Source organism: Aphelocoma coerulescens, chromosome 21 (assembly GCF_041296385.1).
Source record: "Aphelocoma coerulescens isolate FSJ_1873_10779 chromosome 21, UR_Acoe_1.0, whole genome shotgun sequence".
NCBI classification, from domain to species: domain Eukaryota; kingdom Metazoa; phylum Chordata; class Aves; order Passeriformes; family Corvidae; genus Aphelocoma; species Aphelocoma coerulescens.
In genome coordinates, this window is record NC_091034.1 from 8,190,270 (window position 1) to 8,207,198 (window position 16,929).

Here is a 16,929-nt window from a genome sequence, read left to right on the forward strand (position 1 = left end):
AAATGTTGAATCATCTGGTTTCTCAAGATCACTGAGGGATGGCAACATTCCTCCCTGTCCAGAGCAAACCCACTGAGACGGGGCCCCTGCGATACCTGGAAACCAAGAGAGGAAATCCTTGCTAAGAGCAGGCTGGGCCGCAGAGCACAGCCACCTCGACATGCCCAGAAACAGAGCCAGGGTAATGGGAGATCTTTCCCACTGCACTCCTTTGCATCACTCCATTATAAATCCTGTTACCTGAACAGCTCCCAAAAGCACCACCTGCCTCTCCCCTCTGCTCATCACTCACCACAGCTCTGCTTTTAAGCCTGGCTGCTATTCTCAGAGCAGCCTCCCAGCTCATGTTTGCTAAGCTGATGCCTCCTCTGCTCCAAGGAGTGCCATCCCTGCAAATTATTGCAGTAATAAAGCCACTGGCTGTGCCACATTTGCTCTCTGTGATAAAGCACAGCCTTTCGAGTCCAACTCCGTGGGGACAGCGCAGAAAGGTGAGGAGCTGTGCAGCGGGAGCTGAGCCCTGATTAAGGAGCAGACACAGCTCTCCCCCTCTCCAGCACTGCAGGTTTAGGGCTTGATTTTCAGCAATCAAATCTTGTTCCCTATTCACTTATTCCCCTCACTCCAAACACACACAGCGTTACCAATCATTCACTTTTCTCTAACACGCTTAAAATTCTTATCTACAAACCCCAGCCCCACGTTCCAGCACTTCCCCACTCGGGGCTCTTTTCTTCCTTTGCAAGTGACTCCTTTCAACGCTGCAGCCTCATTAGGGAGAGCCTGAATCCTCTGCAGCTGGAAGCACCTCGCTGATCTGGCCCAAATACTCTCTGAGATCTAACTTGAAAGCTTTATGTAAGGGGTTTGATGGGACAGGTGAGCACAGCATCTGACACGGCGGGATTGATTCGCCGGTGCAGGGAGGAACACACGGTTCAACAGCAGCTGACTGCAGCTTTGGGCTGTACAGCCCCAGCAATGTTCTAACCCTGCCATTTCCTGCTTATTTTAAGGCACACACACCTGGTAATTGACCTGTAACTGTTCTCTCCACCTCGATCTGACAAGGTGTGAACGATAATGAATTCATGCCCGGCTCCATTTGCAGTGTTAACCAGCACAAGTGGAAGGGGCTTTTGTCAGAGCTGGGACTGAACTATTCATCTGAACAGAGCAGGAGCCCAGCCTGGTTTCCCCCCACGCTGCTGTGGCTGCACACAAGCACAGCAGCCCAGGTGCCAGGCCCTGCTCCCATCACTCATTTCATCACAGCCTCACTGCCCTTTGGGGCTTGGTTGATTTATGGCAACCAGTGACCTGATTTTCCAGCTCTTTTTGCTTTCTGATGCTTATTAAAAGAAAAGCACCAGGTGGAAATAGAGGCCCAGGTAAGGGGGTTGAGCATGTGGACTTCACTTACAAAGTGCCAGGTGAGGCCCAGCCCTGCTCGTGCTCCTGAACACAACTCTGCTACAAAGCTTCCTCAACCACACTGCAGCTATCACAGGCTGCCTCTTTGAGAGAAGAAAAATCCCTTGATAGGATTTGTGTGTAATTAGCTGGTTTAGTCATTTAACAGGTCTAATTCAGAGATCAGCTAAGTGTGAGAAATGCAGTGGGCTTCAAATCTGCCTCGGAGTGCAACCAGCTCAGAGCAAGGCCTGGGGAAAGGACAAATGTGGGAGAGAGGAGGTCCCTGCCCTGTGCTGAGCTGGGGCTGGTAAATTTGGTATTTATAGCAAAGCTCTTCTTAAGAGGAGCCAAATCTCCTAAGGGAACACAGTTGCCAAGTGCCCAGGGAAGGCTGGTTCCTCGTTATTCCCACACCAGAAGTGAGAATATTCTTTAAGGCAGATGATGGCGCGTGCCCTGCAGCATCGCTGGCTGTAACATTTCCACCGCGGCGATTTAAAATGTTAAAAGAGACAAACTCTGGTTGTGGCAGTGCGGTGCAAGGCCTGGCGCGCCCACCGGGGGGCAGTGCTGGGCCCCTCCCAGTCCCGCGGAACAGCCCCGCTCATTAACGGCAGCGGCAATTAAGGCTTTTCTTACTAATCTGCCATTACGGAAAAAAAAAAAAAAACCATAAGAAGCATCCTCTCTCACTCAGCTGTGTAATAATTTGTTTTTTCCTGTCTGGGAATGGACTCTGCTCCCTGTGACAGGGCCCAGACAGTGTAACAGAACCACCATGGGGACAGACACCCAAAAAACTCTTTCCAAACCACAGGAAAAAGGGTAAGATGAGCCTTAAGGTGGTCCCTTCCAACCCAAATCACTCCATGACTCCATGATGCAAAGGTGGGAATCCCTGCTCCCCCGACTCTTCCAAATAACTCCAAGCCACACAGGTTGTTGGGTTGTTTGATGCTTTTATTTACCACATGTAAAAACACTACTGTCTCTGTCTGCAGGTACCTCTTGCTGCACTGCAAATCACACAGCTCCAAACGTTGAAGATCAGACAGGCAGAAAAGGGAACTAAAGTGTTTATGCCCAGAATCACGATGTCATGACCCCTGCGGGTGTTAAATACACAGAACACCCCCAGGGACTGTTCTACAGAAGCAGCAGAGCATTACAATTAACAGACCAGAGTTGGTGAAAACACTGGGTGAAGGGATCATCTAGAGGACAAGAGGACCTGCAGACTGGTCTTTTCCTTCAGCTGCCCTTATCTTTCTAGTACAGGTAATTGTGATCTAAGTCAATGACTAGTGCTGAACCAGAACAGGGGGACTCTTCCACACTTAGTTGCCACGAGGGTTCCTGAAGTTCCTCCCAGCAAAGCGAGCCTTGCTGCCGAGCTCCTCCTCAATTCTGGCAAGGACAGAGAGCACTGGGTGTCAGCAGCCAGCACAGAACCCCTCTGGGCTCTCACACTGAGCACCTGACCCACCTGGCACTGGAGGTCCTACAGTGATGAGGCAGCTCCCACCAAGTCCCCACACAGAGGGGCAGGGCCACCCAACTCTACCCCAACATTGGAGATGCTTGCCAAGGGAACTGCCTCATGCACAGAGGACAAGGCCCCATGTCCAGCATCACAGGATGCTTTGTGTGATCTGTTCTGGACCTCACCCACCCAGCTCATCCTCAGCCTACAGCCACCTGCACCCACACAAGCACCTCTGCCGGGGTCAGGGCATGGCCTGCAGCTGCAGGGTGTTTCTGAGGGGCAGAGCCCAAGCTGTGCCCCCAGAGGTACCAGAATGAATGCCCTTTCCCTGTCCCAGGCTCACCTCAGCAGCTGGTTGTACTTGGCCAGACGCTCGGATCGGCACGGGGCACCAGTTTTGATCTGAGAGGGAAATCACAAAGTTAGTGAAGAACTCCAGGTGCCAACACAAAATTATCCAGGGTAATAAGCATCATCACAAGCTCTGCTTAGGCATCAGGCTCAGTATCTACATATGCAAACAAACAATAGACAGCCTATCTTGGCAGCAATAGAGATTGTTGATTTGTTATCAGCTGCAGGACCAGGAAACCCCACAACAGCCACTGGAGCTGACTACAGACTTTTGACAGGGGTGGTTAAAGGTGAGTTTGCACAAGATAAGATGTTCCTTCATCACACTCCCTTAACACATCAGCTCCCTGCAAACAGACACAGCAAATCTGCACACCTGGAGGCAGTGCAGTGCACCAGGGCTTTGGCTTTGCCACCAAATGATCTCATCAAGCAAAATGCCAAACTGCAGCAGCTGCAGATACCAACCTGACCAGTGCAGAGACCCACGACCAGGTCAGCAATGAAGGTGTCTTCTGTCTCTCCAGAGCGGTGGCTCACCATCACACCCCAGCCGTTGGACTGGGCCAGCTTGCAGCTGCAAGAGAGCAGGAGATGAAGCTCACACCATGCCCTGTGCCCAGCAGCCTCTGCTCCAGGGACACTGCCCAGGGGCAGCACAGGGCAGGACCACAGGACAAGGTGCTGATCAGGGGCTGCTGTCACACAGACCCTGGGAAGGTGTTCAGGGCACCCATGTGATGTCAGGACCATGAAGGTACAGGTTTACTTGTCAATGTCCTCTATCAGTTAATAACTTATTAGTTAATAATTGCTCACCCTTCACAGATGCCCCACCAGCAGATTTCTGTTCCCCTGGATCTGGTCTGTATGTTCATCTCCCCCAGTGAAAGCCAGCCCCACCCTGGCCTGGCCCAGAGGGCAGAACTTACGCCTGCAGGGACTCTGTCACAGAGCCAATCTGGTTGACCTTGAGGAGCAGGCAGTTGCAGGCCTTCTCATCCACAGCCTTGGCAATTCTCTTTGGGTTGGTCACAGTCAGATCATCACCAACCACCTGGATGTTGACACTGCCAGTGAACTTCTTCCAGGCACCCCAGTCATCCTGGTCAAAGGGGTCTTCAATGGACACCACTGGGGAGGGACACAGCAGCTTTAGGACAATGCCAGCAGCACAAGGGTCTTGTCTGAATGAGTGCTACCAAAGTGCTGCAGACAGATCCTACCCACTTCCAAGAACATTCCTAAGACCCCAAAGAGGCTGAGTAAGGCAGGAGCTCTCAATCTGCACCCCAGCTCCTTCCTTCAGCAATCAACTCCGATGCACCACTACTGCTGTGCTTCTCCTTGATGGGCAACTTACCTGGGTAGTTCTTGACAAAGCCCTTGTACAGGTCAGCCAGCTGGTCAGGAGAGATGTATCTGCTGGGATCATCAGGGGATTTGAAGTCCAGGTCATACTTCCCATCGCGGTAGAACTCGGAGGCAGCCACGTCCATGCCAATGACCACCTTGTCAGTGTAGCCAGCCTTGGCAATGGCTGTCTTCAGCAGCTCCAGAGCTGCAACACAGAGAGGTGTTTCTGAGGGCCTGCCAGGCATCCTAGCCCCAAAGCTCTTTGTTTCCCAACAGCAGCACAGTCACTTGGCAAAGAATCTCTATTACCCCTTCAGAAAGCCCAAAGGAAAAGGTTCTTAAATTCTCCCACTTCTGAACTGACTGGAACAAGATATTACTTTAATACTGCTTTTAGCTTGTAATACCCTTGAGACACCATTATGGGATTCCTAATCTCTTCAGGCAGGACTACACATCAGCCCAGAAAGCTTAATACTAGATGATACCACATCCTCTTTCAGCTTTATGCATGTGGGCAGGAAGCAGTGCCTGCACTCTAATCCCTTTTAGCTCCAGATCAGGCGTTGACCATGGAAGTGGTGAGCATCCAAACCCAGGAGATACAGCCTGCCTCTGCACAGGAGACCCCTCTGGGCATCTACCTCTTCTCCATGTGCACATTTACCTGCAGAAGAGGGAACAGAACCACTCAGCAGAAGCCTCTGGATACTGCCCACTGTGCTACTGTTTGTCCCAACCACCTCTGACTTGCAGGGGAGCAGCTGGGATCAGCCAGACTGTTTGCAGCAGGAAGCTTAGATCAAGTATTTTCTTTTGTTGTTGGGCTGATTTTTTTGTTTTGGTTTTTTTTGTGCGGGTTTGGTTGTGTTTTTTAAGATGCTAATATAGCACAAACTGGAAAAGCAGCTGCTGCCAGCCACAAAAATTCCTTGGAATGTAATTGTCATTCAAGGTCATCTTCAGTGATGTCTGCAGGGGTACAGACCCAGCAAAGCTGCATGTGACACTGGGACTCAGAAATAACACAACTGCTGTCTCAGTATCTTCAAAAAAGGCAGTGCAGTCCACCAGTCCCCTTCCACAATAACAACCAGCAGCTGTAAAGTGAAAAGCAACTGAACTGAGCTGCAGTGCTCCACTGCCTTGTTAGCAGCTCCATTTCTGGAGAGGTGCAGAAACAGCTCCTCTGGTACAGATTTTGTAGGAACAGATATTTTGCTCCCACAGACAAACTGCCTCTCCCACAGGCTCCTGAACAGAATTTTTTGGCCATGGAAGCAGCAACCACCTCAGCTTCCCAGGGTAGCCTTCACACCCTCCCACACACAACCAGGCAGAGCACAAACTGTTTTCCCTCTTTGTCCGCAGAAAAATAACTCCACTGATCTCTGACTGTTGACTTCTGGAAAACCTGCAGTGCACAGATGTTCCCACATCACTTTTCAACTGGAAGGGCACAAGACTCCCTTAAGCTGCTACAGGAATGAGAGTAATGAGGCACTGAAGGAAAACCACCCTGTCAAACTGCATAAACTGATGTCCAAGGGAATACCTGACCATATCAGTAGAGCATATTAGGATGCTTGTCAGGGTAAGAAACAGAGCAAAGAAACAGCAGCAAATTCTACACCTTTGATCCTATTGATCCTGCTTGTCATTGATATTGGGCAGGCATGATCTTCACCCTCCAGCTATCAGTTACATCCCCTCCCACACTTGGCTCATTCTTACCTTCTTTGTTTTCCAGGATGTTGGGGGCAAAGCCACCCTCATCCCCCACGTTGGTTGCATCCTTGCCATACTTCTCCTTGATGACGTTCTTGAGGTTGTGGTAGACCTCTGCCCCGATGCGCATGGCCTCCTTGAAGCTCTCAGCGCCCACGGGCAGGATCATGAACTCCTGCATGGCCAGCTTGTTGCCAGCGTGGGAGCCCCCGTTGATCACGTTGAAAGCCTTGAAGGAACCAGGAAAAGCCAAGTTGGAAAGTGTCAGGGTAACTGGGTAACAGCATTTACAGTCAGACTCCTCATTCTCTAGAGCTGGATCCGAGATCACCAGGCTAAAGTCAGACTGAGGCCTGAGCCTGCCCCACCCAGGGACTTACGGGAACTGGGAGAATGACTTCTGGATTCCCAGCAAGGTCAGCGATGTGACGGTACAGGGGGACTCCCTTCTCAGCAGCACCAGCTTTGCACACAGCCAGAGACACACCCAGGATGGCATTAGCACCAAATTTGGCTGAAATAGGAAGAAATTGTTTAGAAAACTGTCTTTTTATAAAGAGACTCAGCAATACCAGCCCATGGTTTGAATTATGGCAGTGCACAGCACAGGCCATACACTGGCTGTTGGGTCTGGTAAGGTGAACTAGAATTCTACTGACCCATCTTCATCTTTTCACCCCTCAGTGCCACAAAGCCCACTCACATTTGTTCTCTGTCCCATCCATTTCCAGCATCAGTTTGTCAATCTTTTCTTGCTCCACAACATTGACATTCTGCAGAGAGAAGCAACCAAACTGTTTGACACCAAACACAGGCTCACAAACTCTCACCTGCCCACCACCACACTGACATCCCTGGCAGGCATCAAAACTTGCTCAAGGGCAGCTCCCAACAATTGACCAATTGTCCTTATCACAGCAGCAGCTTCTGGGCACCCACAGCAGCCCAAGGCTGGCAGCTGAGCTGGATGTGCCATCACTTGACACATTACCACTTGGTTTTGCACCAGCCTTTGTAGGCAGGGTTTAGTGCCCACAAAGTACACAGGAATCCCATTCAAGTAAGACTTTTCTAGATCCCCTCAGACTCCCTTCCAAATTACCCTGCTTGGATAAAATCCAGCCCGTCCTCATCATTCAGCCACTCTTTGAAGCATAAATCAGCTTGCATCCTAACTGCACACCACCACAGCTCCCAGGGGCTGAAGTGCTCCTGCACACTACACCAGGCTGCTGGAGATTGTTTCATTACGTGTTAGATACGCACTCATTAAGTAAATTAAGTGAAACAATTGCTGTAGTCAGTTTGTTCACATGCACTCCAATGCAGAGGCTGACACCCCCAGGTCACACACCACCAGATGATGGTTTGGATGCTGCCTGGCTGTAGGAGATGTTAAGAGAAGACAGACTGCTCCTACCTTGCTAATCAGTGCAGGTGCAATAGTTTTATTGACGTGCTCAACAGCTTTTGAGACACCTGGAAGGAACAAGCAAATCAGACACTGGTCAACACACGGGTTATGCAGGGATTAGTAGGGGATCTCAGGAACAGGAACATCCAGGAATACCACCTCATGTTACTCCAACCCCAGTCCAACCTGAGCTTACAGCCAGGTCTGAACACTGAGAGGCCCCTTGGCTGGACTGGGAGGTGCATGAAGGATGCATTGGCTAGGAAGTGTCCAGGAATGCCAGGTTAGTCTGCCAGGCCATGCACAGGAAATACTCATCCGAGTGCCAGGGCTGCACTGGGAGCACATCCATTACCTGTGTGCACAGTGCTGTGGCCAGGAACTCATTAACATATTTAACAGCTCTGGAGACGCCTGACAGAAGCAAAACAGACACCAGAATCAAGGCACAGGTGAAGACTTACAGCCAACCCCATAGGGATGCCAGAGAGGACACAGACTGAGCAGTGGACTAGAGACAAAAGGCTCAAAGAGCAGAGGAGGCTGTGCAAGGCTCTGTTTGTGCTTTTCACACCCAGGTCTCCATAACTCTGCCATCACCACCGCAGGCCAAAACCCCAAGGGACTGAACAACAGCATTTAGAGAAGGTTTTAGGATGGGCTCTCCTATCAACTCCTAGAATCCAGGGGTAAGGGCAAGGAAAAAAGTTTCCCCAAAAGTTACAGAGGCAGCAGCTCAGGCACTTCACTACCTGGCACTGTTTTGTAACTGCTACAGCATCACCTTATTTACTGTGCAGTGTTTAAAGACTTCCAAAAATCTAAGCTTCAGAATGATGAATGCTAATTGACTGCATCCTAAACCACATTAATTGCTTTTTCAAATGGTCTAAGTCTGCAGATCTCTATTACAAAAGGCCTACCAGCTATCTGCAATTGATCCCATTTGATGATTATTTTTTCATAACTCATGTTATTTCCCAGCTGACAAAGCCCTTCAGCTGCCACAGCCTGTTAACTACAGTCTAATTAAATGCCATTAAGAACTGCCCATAGGATCAGACTTAACAGGTCTAAGCACACACACATTTAGCACAGTGAGGTAAATACACATTTACTCTTCCCAAGAAAGAGTGCCCTGGGTTTTTGGGATATTTGGTCATCCAGAAGTTTATTCCATGTTAAGGTATAACAACCATGAATCTTCTAAGACAAAGCTCTCCAAGTTCAATTCAGTAGCGATGCACTTTAATTGCTCTTTCTTAATAGGCAAAAGACATTTCAGCTTCTTTTCACCTGACTGGCAGGAAAGTTTGAAAATAATTCTCTCTCCCAGCCGAAAGTCAAGATGATTGCTTACACTTCAAAGGCATCACCAATGCTTTTAGAGCAGCAAGTTAAGAAGGAGCCCCAACTGTCCAAGCTCTCAGAATAATCACAAGAAGCACTACCAGGATGTTTATTAGGTAATGACATCTTGTTTGCAGCTATTCATTCTCACCCATACTTGTTCCCAAGCCAGCCTGGTGACTGCTGGGTTTAGTTTCTTTTCAGAAGGCACAACCAGCCCCCAGAGAAGTAAAATATTACACCACTAACACAAACTTAAGCATCCTGGCTACCTGTAATGACAGACAAAAAGCCAGAGTGGCTGCAGCTATTGTGAGGTCTGAAACAGAGGCACCTTCCAGGACTACCAGTGCAGAGCTGCACATTAGCAGTGGACAGCAGTTGGCATAAAACCTCAGCTTCAGATTTAACATGCTGGGGTCTAAGGAGTCTCTGGTGTCAGAGCTGACAGATTTAAGGGTTCTGGGAAAGCCGGGTCTATGAAAAGACCTTGTGACTAACTGCAGGATAACCAAGGCTTTTGGGGCTGGCAGTTTAGATGCCCTCACAGCACTGCTAAAACCCTCTGTACTCTGACACACACCGACACACAGGGCACAAGGAGCAGGGTAACAAAGCACACCTGGACACATTGTACCATACATTGCCACCTGGCTGCGTGTGCCCAGCTCCACACACCCACCTGTGCAGGTGCCCTGCCCTGCAGCACCAGGCAGCTGCACTGCTGGAGGCAGAGTCACCCTCCCCATCATGCCAGGAAATGCTTTGCCCCAGCTCACAGCCCACACACGGCAGGCACAGCTGTAACCCCCTGCCCGTCCCCACTGCCCTGCTCAGCTGCCATGCCTCGTACCAAGCACAGACAGCAGGACAGGAGCCCAGCACATGCAGTGACAGCCCTGTCCAGGGCACTCTGGGTGCCCAGGTGCAGGCTTACCTTTGCCCATGTAGCGTGTCTTGTCATTGTCACGGAGCTCCAGGGCCTCATAGATTCCAGTAGAGGCACCGCTGGGAACAGCGGCTCTGAACAGACCTGTCCACAACAGGAAAAAACTCCTTGGCACATTCAAATCCACAAAACATCCTCCACCCAGACACCATCCCAGCCTGCCACATGCTTCCACCCCTGGAGACAGGGGCAGGAATCTCTACACCACACCTCTGCTGACATAGACAGTGATCCTAGGAGGGCTGTCTGCTCATGTACAGCATCACCCTCACACTGATCAACAGCAAACTGACTCCTCTTCCACTGGGCATTTCAAGAGTTAAGGAAGCATCCATTCCCCTTCCAAAAGCATAGCTTTATTCACTGGATCTACTTTTGAGCTCAGGCAAGGCAAGCTCTTAAATTCTTCTAAGCTATGGCATAAAAGAGACAATCAGGAGACCTATTTTCTTAACAGGAGTTCTGAGCTCTTCTGACAACAGCAGAACCACCCAGACAGCCCATTCCTTCAGCCAAGGATGCTGAACTTGGAGCAAATCTGCACATTGGAGCCTGCTCTGCCTGGGGTTCAAGATGCCAACTTCAGCCTCCAGTCTTTCCCTTATCCCACTAAATCAAAGAGCTTAGTGGGGGCAGTCTCATTAAATGACTGCATTAATCTTTTGAGGCAGAAAGATCAGCTCTTTAGTCAGTGTATTAGAGCCATTGTGTTTGCTCATTCCACCAGACCACATTGCTATGAGTTTGCACAATGCCTTTGTCAGATCCTATCAGATGTGGGATGAACAACTAACAAACCAAGGGAAAGTCCTACAATAATTAAAAATGTAAGATGTTACATGTGAAAGCCCAATTAGACAAGTTTTTTAGTCATGCCTGAGTACTTAGGCAGAGAAGAAACCATTACCCAAAATTCAGCAGTGCAGCAGATTGTGTCATTACAGAAAGCCACTGCAGACAAATTAAAAATTAAACTTCAAGTGTACTCATACAGAGTTTGGGAGCACTGACAACCAGGGCCATTAGCAGCTGCTCGAGGACAGGAACAAAGGCCTTAACTCCGAGATTCCACGTGCCATCCCAGTTTATGCCGGGGCAAGGGAAGGAGGGCAGGTTTAGAATAACTCTCACACAGTTTGGGCTGTAAGAAGCAGCACCTCTCAGAAAACCCCGTACTGCCCAGGCCAGGAGCTTGAGCTCAGCAAACTCATCCAGTAGAATGAGGCAGAGGTTTTTCCTGCAAGTCTCACAGCAAGTTCCAACAAGTTTTATGTATGGAGGAGAAAGTCAGCACAGTTCCACTGCTAGACCAGGATAGTGTGTGTACTTCTGACTGCCTCGAGTTCTATCAGATCTAAGCCAGGGATGAACAGCTGCAGCTGAGGACTCACCTTTGTTGGTGTAGAGGTCTACCTCAACAGTGGGATTCCCACGGGAGTCAAAGATTTCACGGGCATGGATCTTGGTAATAGACATCTTTAGTACCTGAAAAGAGGAGCTTAGAATTACTCATTGGATGGTTTGGGTTGGAAGGAACCATAAAGTTCAACCCACCCCACCCCCTGCCATGGGCAGGGATACCTTCCACCAGACCAGGTTGCTCCAGGCCCCATCCAGCCTGACCAGGAACATTCAGGGATGGGGCAGCCACAGCTTCTCTGGGCAACCTCTTCCAGTGTCCCATGACTTTTAGAATAAAAAAAACCACTTCCTTATGTGCAAGGGACAGTCTCTTTTGATGTTTCCAAGTGACCTCACTGCAGTATCATGAGACTCTAGACAGAACAGCAGGAGCAGATGACAAATGCGAGCTCCTGGCAGACAGCAAACTTCTCTATAGAAATTGAATGGAAAATGGGAGCTTCAGCATCTCTCATCAAGGAATCTAATTATTATTATACATGATTTTCTGGTGGCAGGTCAGTCTTCTGATAGTTCTAAGAAAAAGAACCAACTAGTAAAAGTAGCAATGCTCAAGTCCTCAAGCTTCTGGGTAGGCTCTGCTGTCAGCAGCTGAGCTGGGGTGACCAGAGCAGGCAGAGCCCAGCACCAGCACACCCTGCCCACCACAACTGCCACTTGGCTGCTGGTGCCACTCCCTGATTCCTCATCCCAGGTGCTGGTACTCTCCCAAGGCCAGTTGTGGGTGGCTTCCAGAGTTTGAACTGGCAGCAGGCACAGCCAGCAGCACCCAGCTCTCAGCAGAGCTGCCCCAGCACCTGTCCCACACAGCCCTGGGGTGCCAGGGACACAGACACCCCTCAGACCCCCTGCCCAGGGGCCTCACAGGCCTTGCACTGCTCTCAGCACGCAGCAACTGCTCCTAACAGCAGCTTCATTTTTATACCCTGTACTGACACGTGCAGTCTTAAGGCCATCCAGAAACATCACCTCACACTATCTCAACTGGGAAAACTTTTTATATTTGGTGAGACTTGAGAGTCAAATGCTGGGGAGACAGAAGTCTCAGCCTAGATGGGAAGAGCAGTCTAAAAGCAGAAGTCTTGTCTCCAGAGTGATCTAAAGGAACATCACCTCACCACATCAAAGCAGCCAATCGATCCCAAAACAGCAAATCTCTGCTATCAGTTAAGAGTTCTTTTTGATAAGAGACCAGAGTGCAATAGCTCTCAGTATGCACAGAGTGCTCTTAATATGCACAGCAGCTGTTCAGAGCCAAACGGAACCAATGACGAAACACAAGCAGTCACAGCTCTCATTAAAAGCTTGCATTAATAGTTACACCCTGTTGAGCATTTACAGGAATAGTTTTTCCTCTTAAAAAGAATAAAAATCACCCTGACCTTTTGAATACTTCCTTTTCCCCCTTCTCACATTTATCCAGAAAACTGCAGTAAGGGAATTCTTATGTAAGCCCAGCTACATTTTAAAAATCAAGTCATACACATGCCTGTAAGCCATCGACTGGCACCAAACCCAGCCCATCTGCACAGAAGAAAGCTCAGCCTCAGAGGCAGAACTGTCTGGAAGCTGGGTTTTTGGCAAGCCAGTGTGGGTGGCAACCCTGTTTACAGAAATGGTCATGAATCCTTCCACAGTTACTGCGAAGTTAAAAAAACATGACCTTAGAAATGCTGCTGCTGGTTCAGTGTGTGTGAGGGGGTAGCTGCACACACTCGTTCCTCCCCCACAGCAAACTCTGCCCTCCCCGGGTCAAAAGCACAGGCAGCCATTTGCTTCCCCCCTTGGCTTTCAAGTGTCCCTTCCAGCTGTCCTGCCCCTGCATGTTGTCTAAGATTTCAGTCAGACCCCCACACTGACACATGATATGACTAAAATACGAAGCAAGACAACTTCTTTAGGCTGACCTTCATGCTGCCACTACTTAGTTTCAACCAGTGAACATACACACTAGAAATAAATCCCTGCAACTCTCTGCTTATCAGTCCCACCCACACTAACACTGAGCTCTCTGCAGATGCACTGAGCAATGGCTAATAGGAAGAATCCCCACTTATCCAAAAAGGGCTTTCAGAGTTTATTAGGCTGGCACCTGCTAAACCTTACTTTCATTTTCAAAACCATGGCTTTGCAACAAAACCTTAGGTGCCTCATTCTTTGAAAGCACAGCCAGCTAGCAGGAGCTCTCAGTGCAGTGCTAGAGCTGCTTGTTGACCTTCACAAAGGAGGCACTTCAGGAATACACACTGCAAGAGCTTCCAGAGGGAATGTCTGCCAGGTCAGACATCACTCGAGCATCCTTGACAAAGGACCAGAAGTCCCTCCCTTTTCTGCAGAAAGAGGCATTTCACACCGCTGCATCACCCCAGAAATTCTTGATGCTTCTTTTTTTGCTCCTTTTGCAAACTTCCCACTCCTGTGTTCAAGAACCAATTTTCCCACTGACCTATAGGGTAAAACTGATGCTGTTTAGCTCACAAGCTCAGCACGATGTATTCTGCCTCAATTAATTCAGTCAACTCATCTAGAACACAAGTGTCAGCCTGTGCCCAGGTTTAACCGTGGAAATGCTGACTGAAGGCAGAAGAGGTCACAGCAGCACTGTCTGCTCAGACCTTTGACCTCTGCCAAACACGCAAATACCACAGTGGTATTTAACGAGCACACTGCCTTAAACCTTTTTTTGCAGCATAATCTGCTGACAAGGTCACTGTCTCCCTTCAGGGGAGAAGCCACACACTCCAGCTCACCTGGCCTGCCCGGGAGCACGTGTGAGTACCTACTCCAAGGGTAAGTTACAACCCACAGCCAGCTCGAGTCTAAGAAATCACCACTTATTCCTCACCTGACTCCATGCCCTGCACAGGGAATGCACTACTCTCAACTGGCCATTACTCCAATTGAAAATTACTTCCAAAGATTGTTTTTATAGCTAACCCTACCACCAAAACCTGTCCTTGTGAGCTATTTTGCAGCCACACTTCTCTAGAAATACAGGGTTAAGGCTGAGCACTGCAAGCAGCTGAATGGAGATTTAAAAAGCAAGACTAAAGTTTAGCCATAGAAATAACTGCCCCAGTGAGTGTCTTGTTACAGGCCTGCCACATTTATCAGTGGAAGCCTCTCTTGACACTTAAAGGTCCTTATGACCATAACTCTCATACCACCAGTGCTCTGAAAAAAGCTGAGACCTTTGAGCGCACTCTACCAGATCCCAACGTATCGATTCCACTGCCAAAGCACCCCTAGAAACTGGGCAAATGTGCACATTCCAACCCTGCTCCTTCGCACTCCACGGGGTATTAGTTCACCTCTACCTCTGCAACATGATCCAACGGGTTCTAAAGGATGCCTGGCAGGGAGCAAGTCACGGACACGTTCAAGCACTTTCTCTCTCGGTGTTTAATAAGATGGAGGCCTGAAACTGCGATGGCTCAGCCTGTGGGTTTGGATGACAAAATTCACTACTTCCTGCCAGGCTCAGAAAGCCATGGCCCTACCCTGTGACTCAGCAGGCAAGTAACGGAGCAGGAGAAAGCCCAGGATCCTCTCCGGCAGCCCTGCACGAGGCAGAATGATTAACAGGCAGCTCTTTATCCACACTTTAACATCCAGAGAGGCACTTCCAGGTGCTTCTCCCCACCAGCGCTGCCTTGGGATAACCAGCACTTAATTACCCACTAAGAGACCTCAGGCATAGACTGGAGCGCCAGCAAGCGTTAAATATTTGAGATGGGAAGCTGAAGGACATCCACTAAAGAGAAGGTCCAAATCACCAAACGCAATCCGAGAGCGGCTGTTAATGATTAAGAGAGAAAGGTTAAACCCTGCCTTTGAGGATGCCTTAACCCATCAAATTCCCCTGATTCTGCCCCCGCCTTGACCCATCATACCCCCTCCTATTTATAATCGCCGCCCCCACACACTGCCGGGGTTCAGGCCGCCGCAGGCCCTCCCTTCCCGGCCGGTGCTGCGGGAACACACAGCGGCCTGCATCCCCCGGGGACCACCGAGGCTCGGCCCGGCCCTACGCCACGGGGACGGTCGGGGCTCCGCCGCCGCTAGGCGGAGAAGGGAAACCGCGGCCTCTCGCCCCGCGGGGAGCCGAGCGAGAGCCGCTGCGGCGGCCGCACTCACCGCTGTGCCGGCAGCCCCGCTCCGCAGCCGCTCCGCTGTCGCCGCCTCGGCTCTAACTGAGACCCGGCGGCTCGGCGCGCGCCCGCCTATAGCCGCCCTCGCGCGCAGGGCCCGCCCCCCGGCCGCGCCCATTGGCCGGCGCCGTCCCCTGCCGCGCCCCGATTGGCTGCGGCCGCCTCGCGCCAGCGGCGGGCCCGCGTGCGTGCGCTACGTGCAGCCCAGCCGCGGCCTCGTGGAAAATCCCCGTGCGAGGGGGCGGGGCCGGCGCGGCCCACGCGGGCGGGGGGGAGCGGGCGGGACCATGTGGAGCGGAGCGCGGGGGGCCGGGCGCGGCGCGGCGGAGCGGCTGGGGTCGGGATGGACGCTGCAGATGTTCCAAGCCCCTGCCCTGGGCAGCCGCTCCTCCCACTATCCCAGCTTGCTCCAAGCCCCATCCAGCCTGGCCTTGAACACTTTCAGAGTTATCCTCCATCTGCCAGGGCCTCGCCACTCTCACACGGAATTCCTTCCTAATCTCCAGTCCAAACCTGCCCTCTGTCAGCTTGAACCCATTCCCCCTTTCCCTGTCACGACATGCTCTTCTAAGTAGTGTCTCCCCATCTCTCCTCTAAGTTCCCTTCAGGCACTGGACGGCCACAGTGAGGTCGCCCCAAAGCTTCTCTGCAGGCAGAACAATCCCCGTTCCCTCAGCCTTTCCTCACAGCTGTGTCCGTCTGCACGCTCTGTCCAGTTCTGGGCTCTTCAGTGCAAGAAAAACAAGGAGCGACTGGAGGGGGTCCAGGTTGGGGTCTGGAGCATCTCCTTGATGAGGAGGGACTGTGGGAGCTGGGCCTGAGAGGGTGTGGGAATAGCGAGTAAACTTGGAAAGAGGAAGGCTGGAAGGGGTGTGTGTGCATGTTTGTATTAGTTCTAGGGAAAGGTTAATTACAAACACAATAAATACTCACTCTGATTTTGAAGTGAATAACCATCACACTTCCTGGGGTGGAGAAGGAGCACTAATGTGCTGGGCTCTGACACAGCAGGAACACAAACTTTCCCGAGTGTTCTGCCTGGCTCTGCACTGGGATAGTGGAAGGTGTCCCTGCCCATGGTTGGGGTGGGATGGGTTGAGCTTTAACCATCAACCCAAACCATTCTGGTTCTGTCTGTGAGGATATTGTGGAAACTCATCGGGAAGAGGGTGAGGGTTCGGTCAGGCCCGGCCGGAGATGGACGGACGGAGACGAGAGATCTCTATAAGCAGCTCTTTGGGGCGCACGCTGTTTATTGCAAAGGGCGTGGGTACAGGGGCACTGCTTAGAGCTGCCAGCTGCA

The 16,929-nt window shown here is 50.7% G+C and overlaps 1 protein-coding gene across 2 annotated transcripts; it reads right to left on the bottom strand.

Annotated features, from left to right (window-relative positions):
* Positions 1-2,355: 2,355 nt before the first annotated feature.
* On the bottom strand, positions 2,356-15,716 carry ENO1 (enolase 1). 2 transcript variants are annotated; one of them, XM_069034641.1, is made up of 12 exons: positions 15,613-15,716; positions 11,445-11,538; positions 10,042-10,137; positions 7,761-7,819; positions 7,044-7,113; positions 6,721-6,854; positions 6,347-6,569; positions 4,620-4,817; positions 4,189-4,390; positions 3,725-3,833; positions 3,246-3,304; positions 2,356-2,823 (listed from the first exon to the last, which is right to left on the bottom strand). In XM_069034641.1, the coding sequence occupies exons 2-12, from the start codon at positions 11,527-11,529 to the stop codon at positions 2,754-2,756; spliced, it is 1,305 nt and encodes a 434-aa protein (XP_068890742.1). In that variant the 5' UTR covers positions 11,530-11,538; positions 15,613-15,716; the 3' UTR covers positions 2,356-2,753. The 2 variants fall into 2 exon arrangements, with proteins under 2 accessions (XP_068890742.1, XP_068890743.1); XM_069034642.1 differs by lacking the exon at positions 7,761-7,819 and adding an exon at positions 8,110-8,168.
* Positions 15,717-16,929: the final 1,213 nt, after the last annotated feature.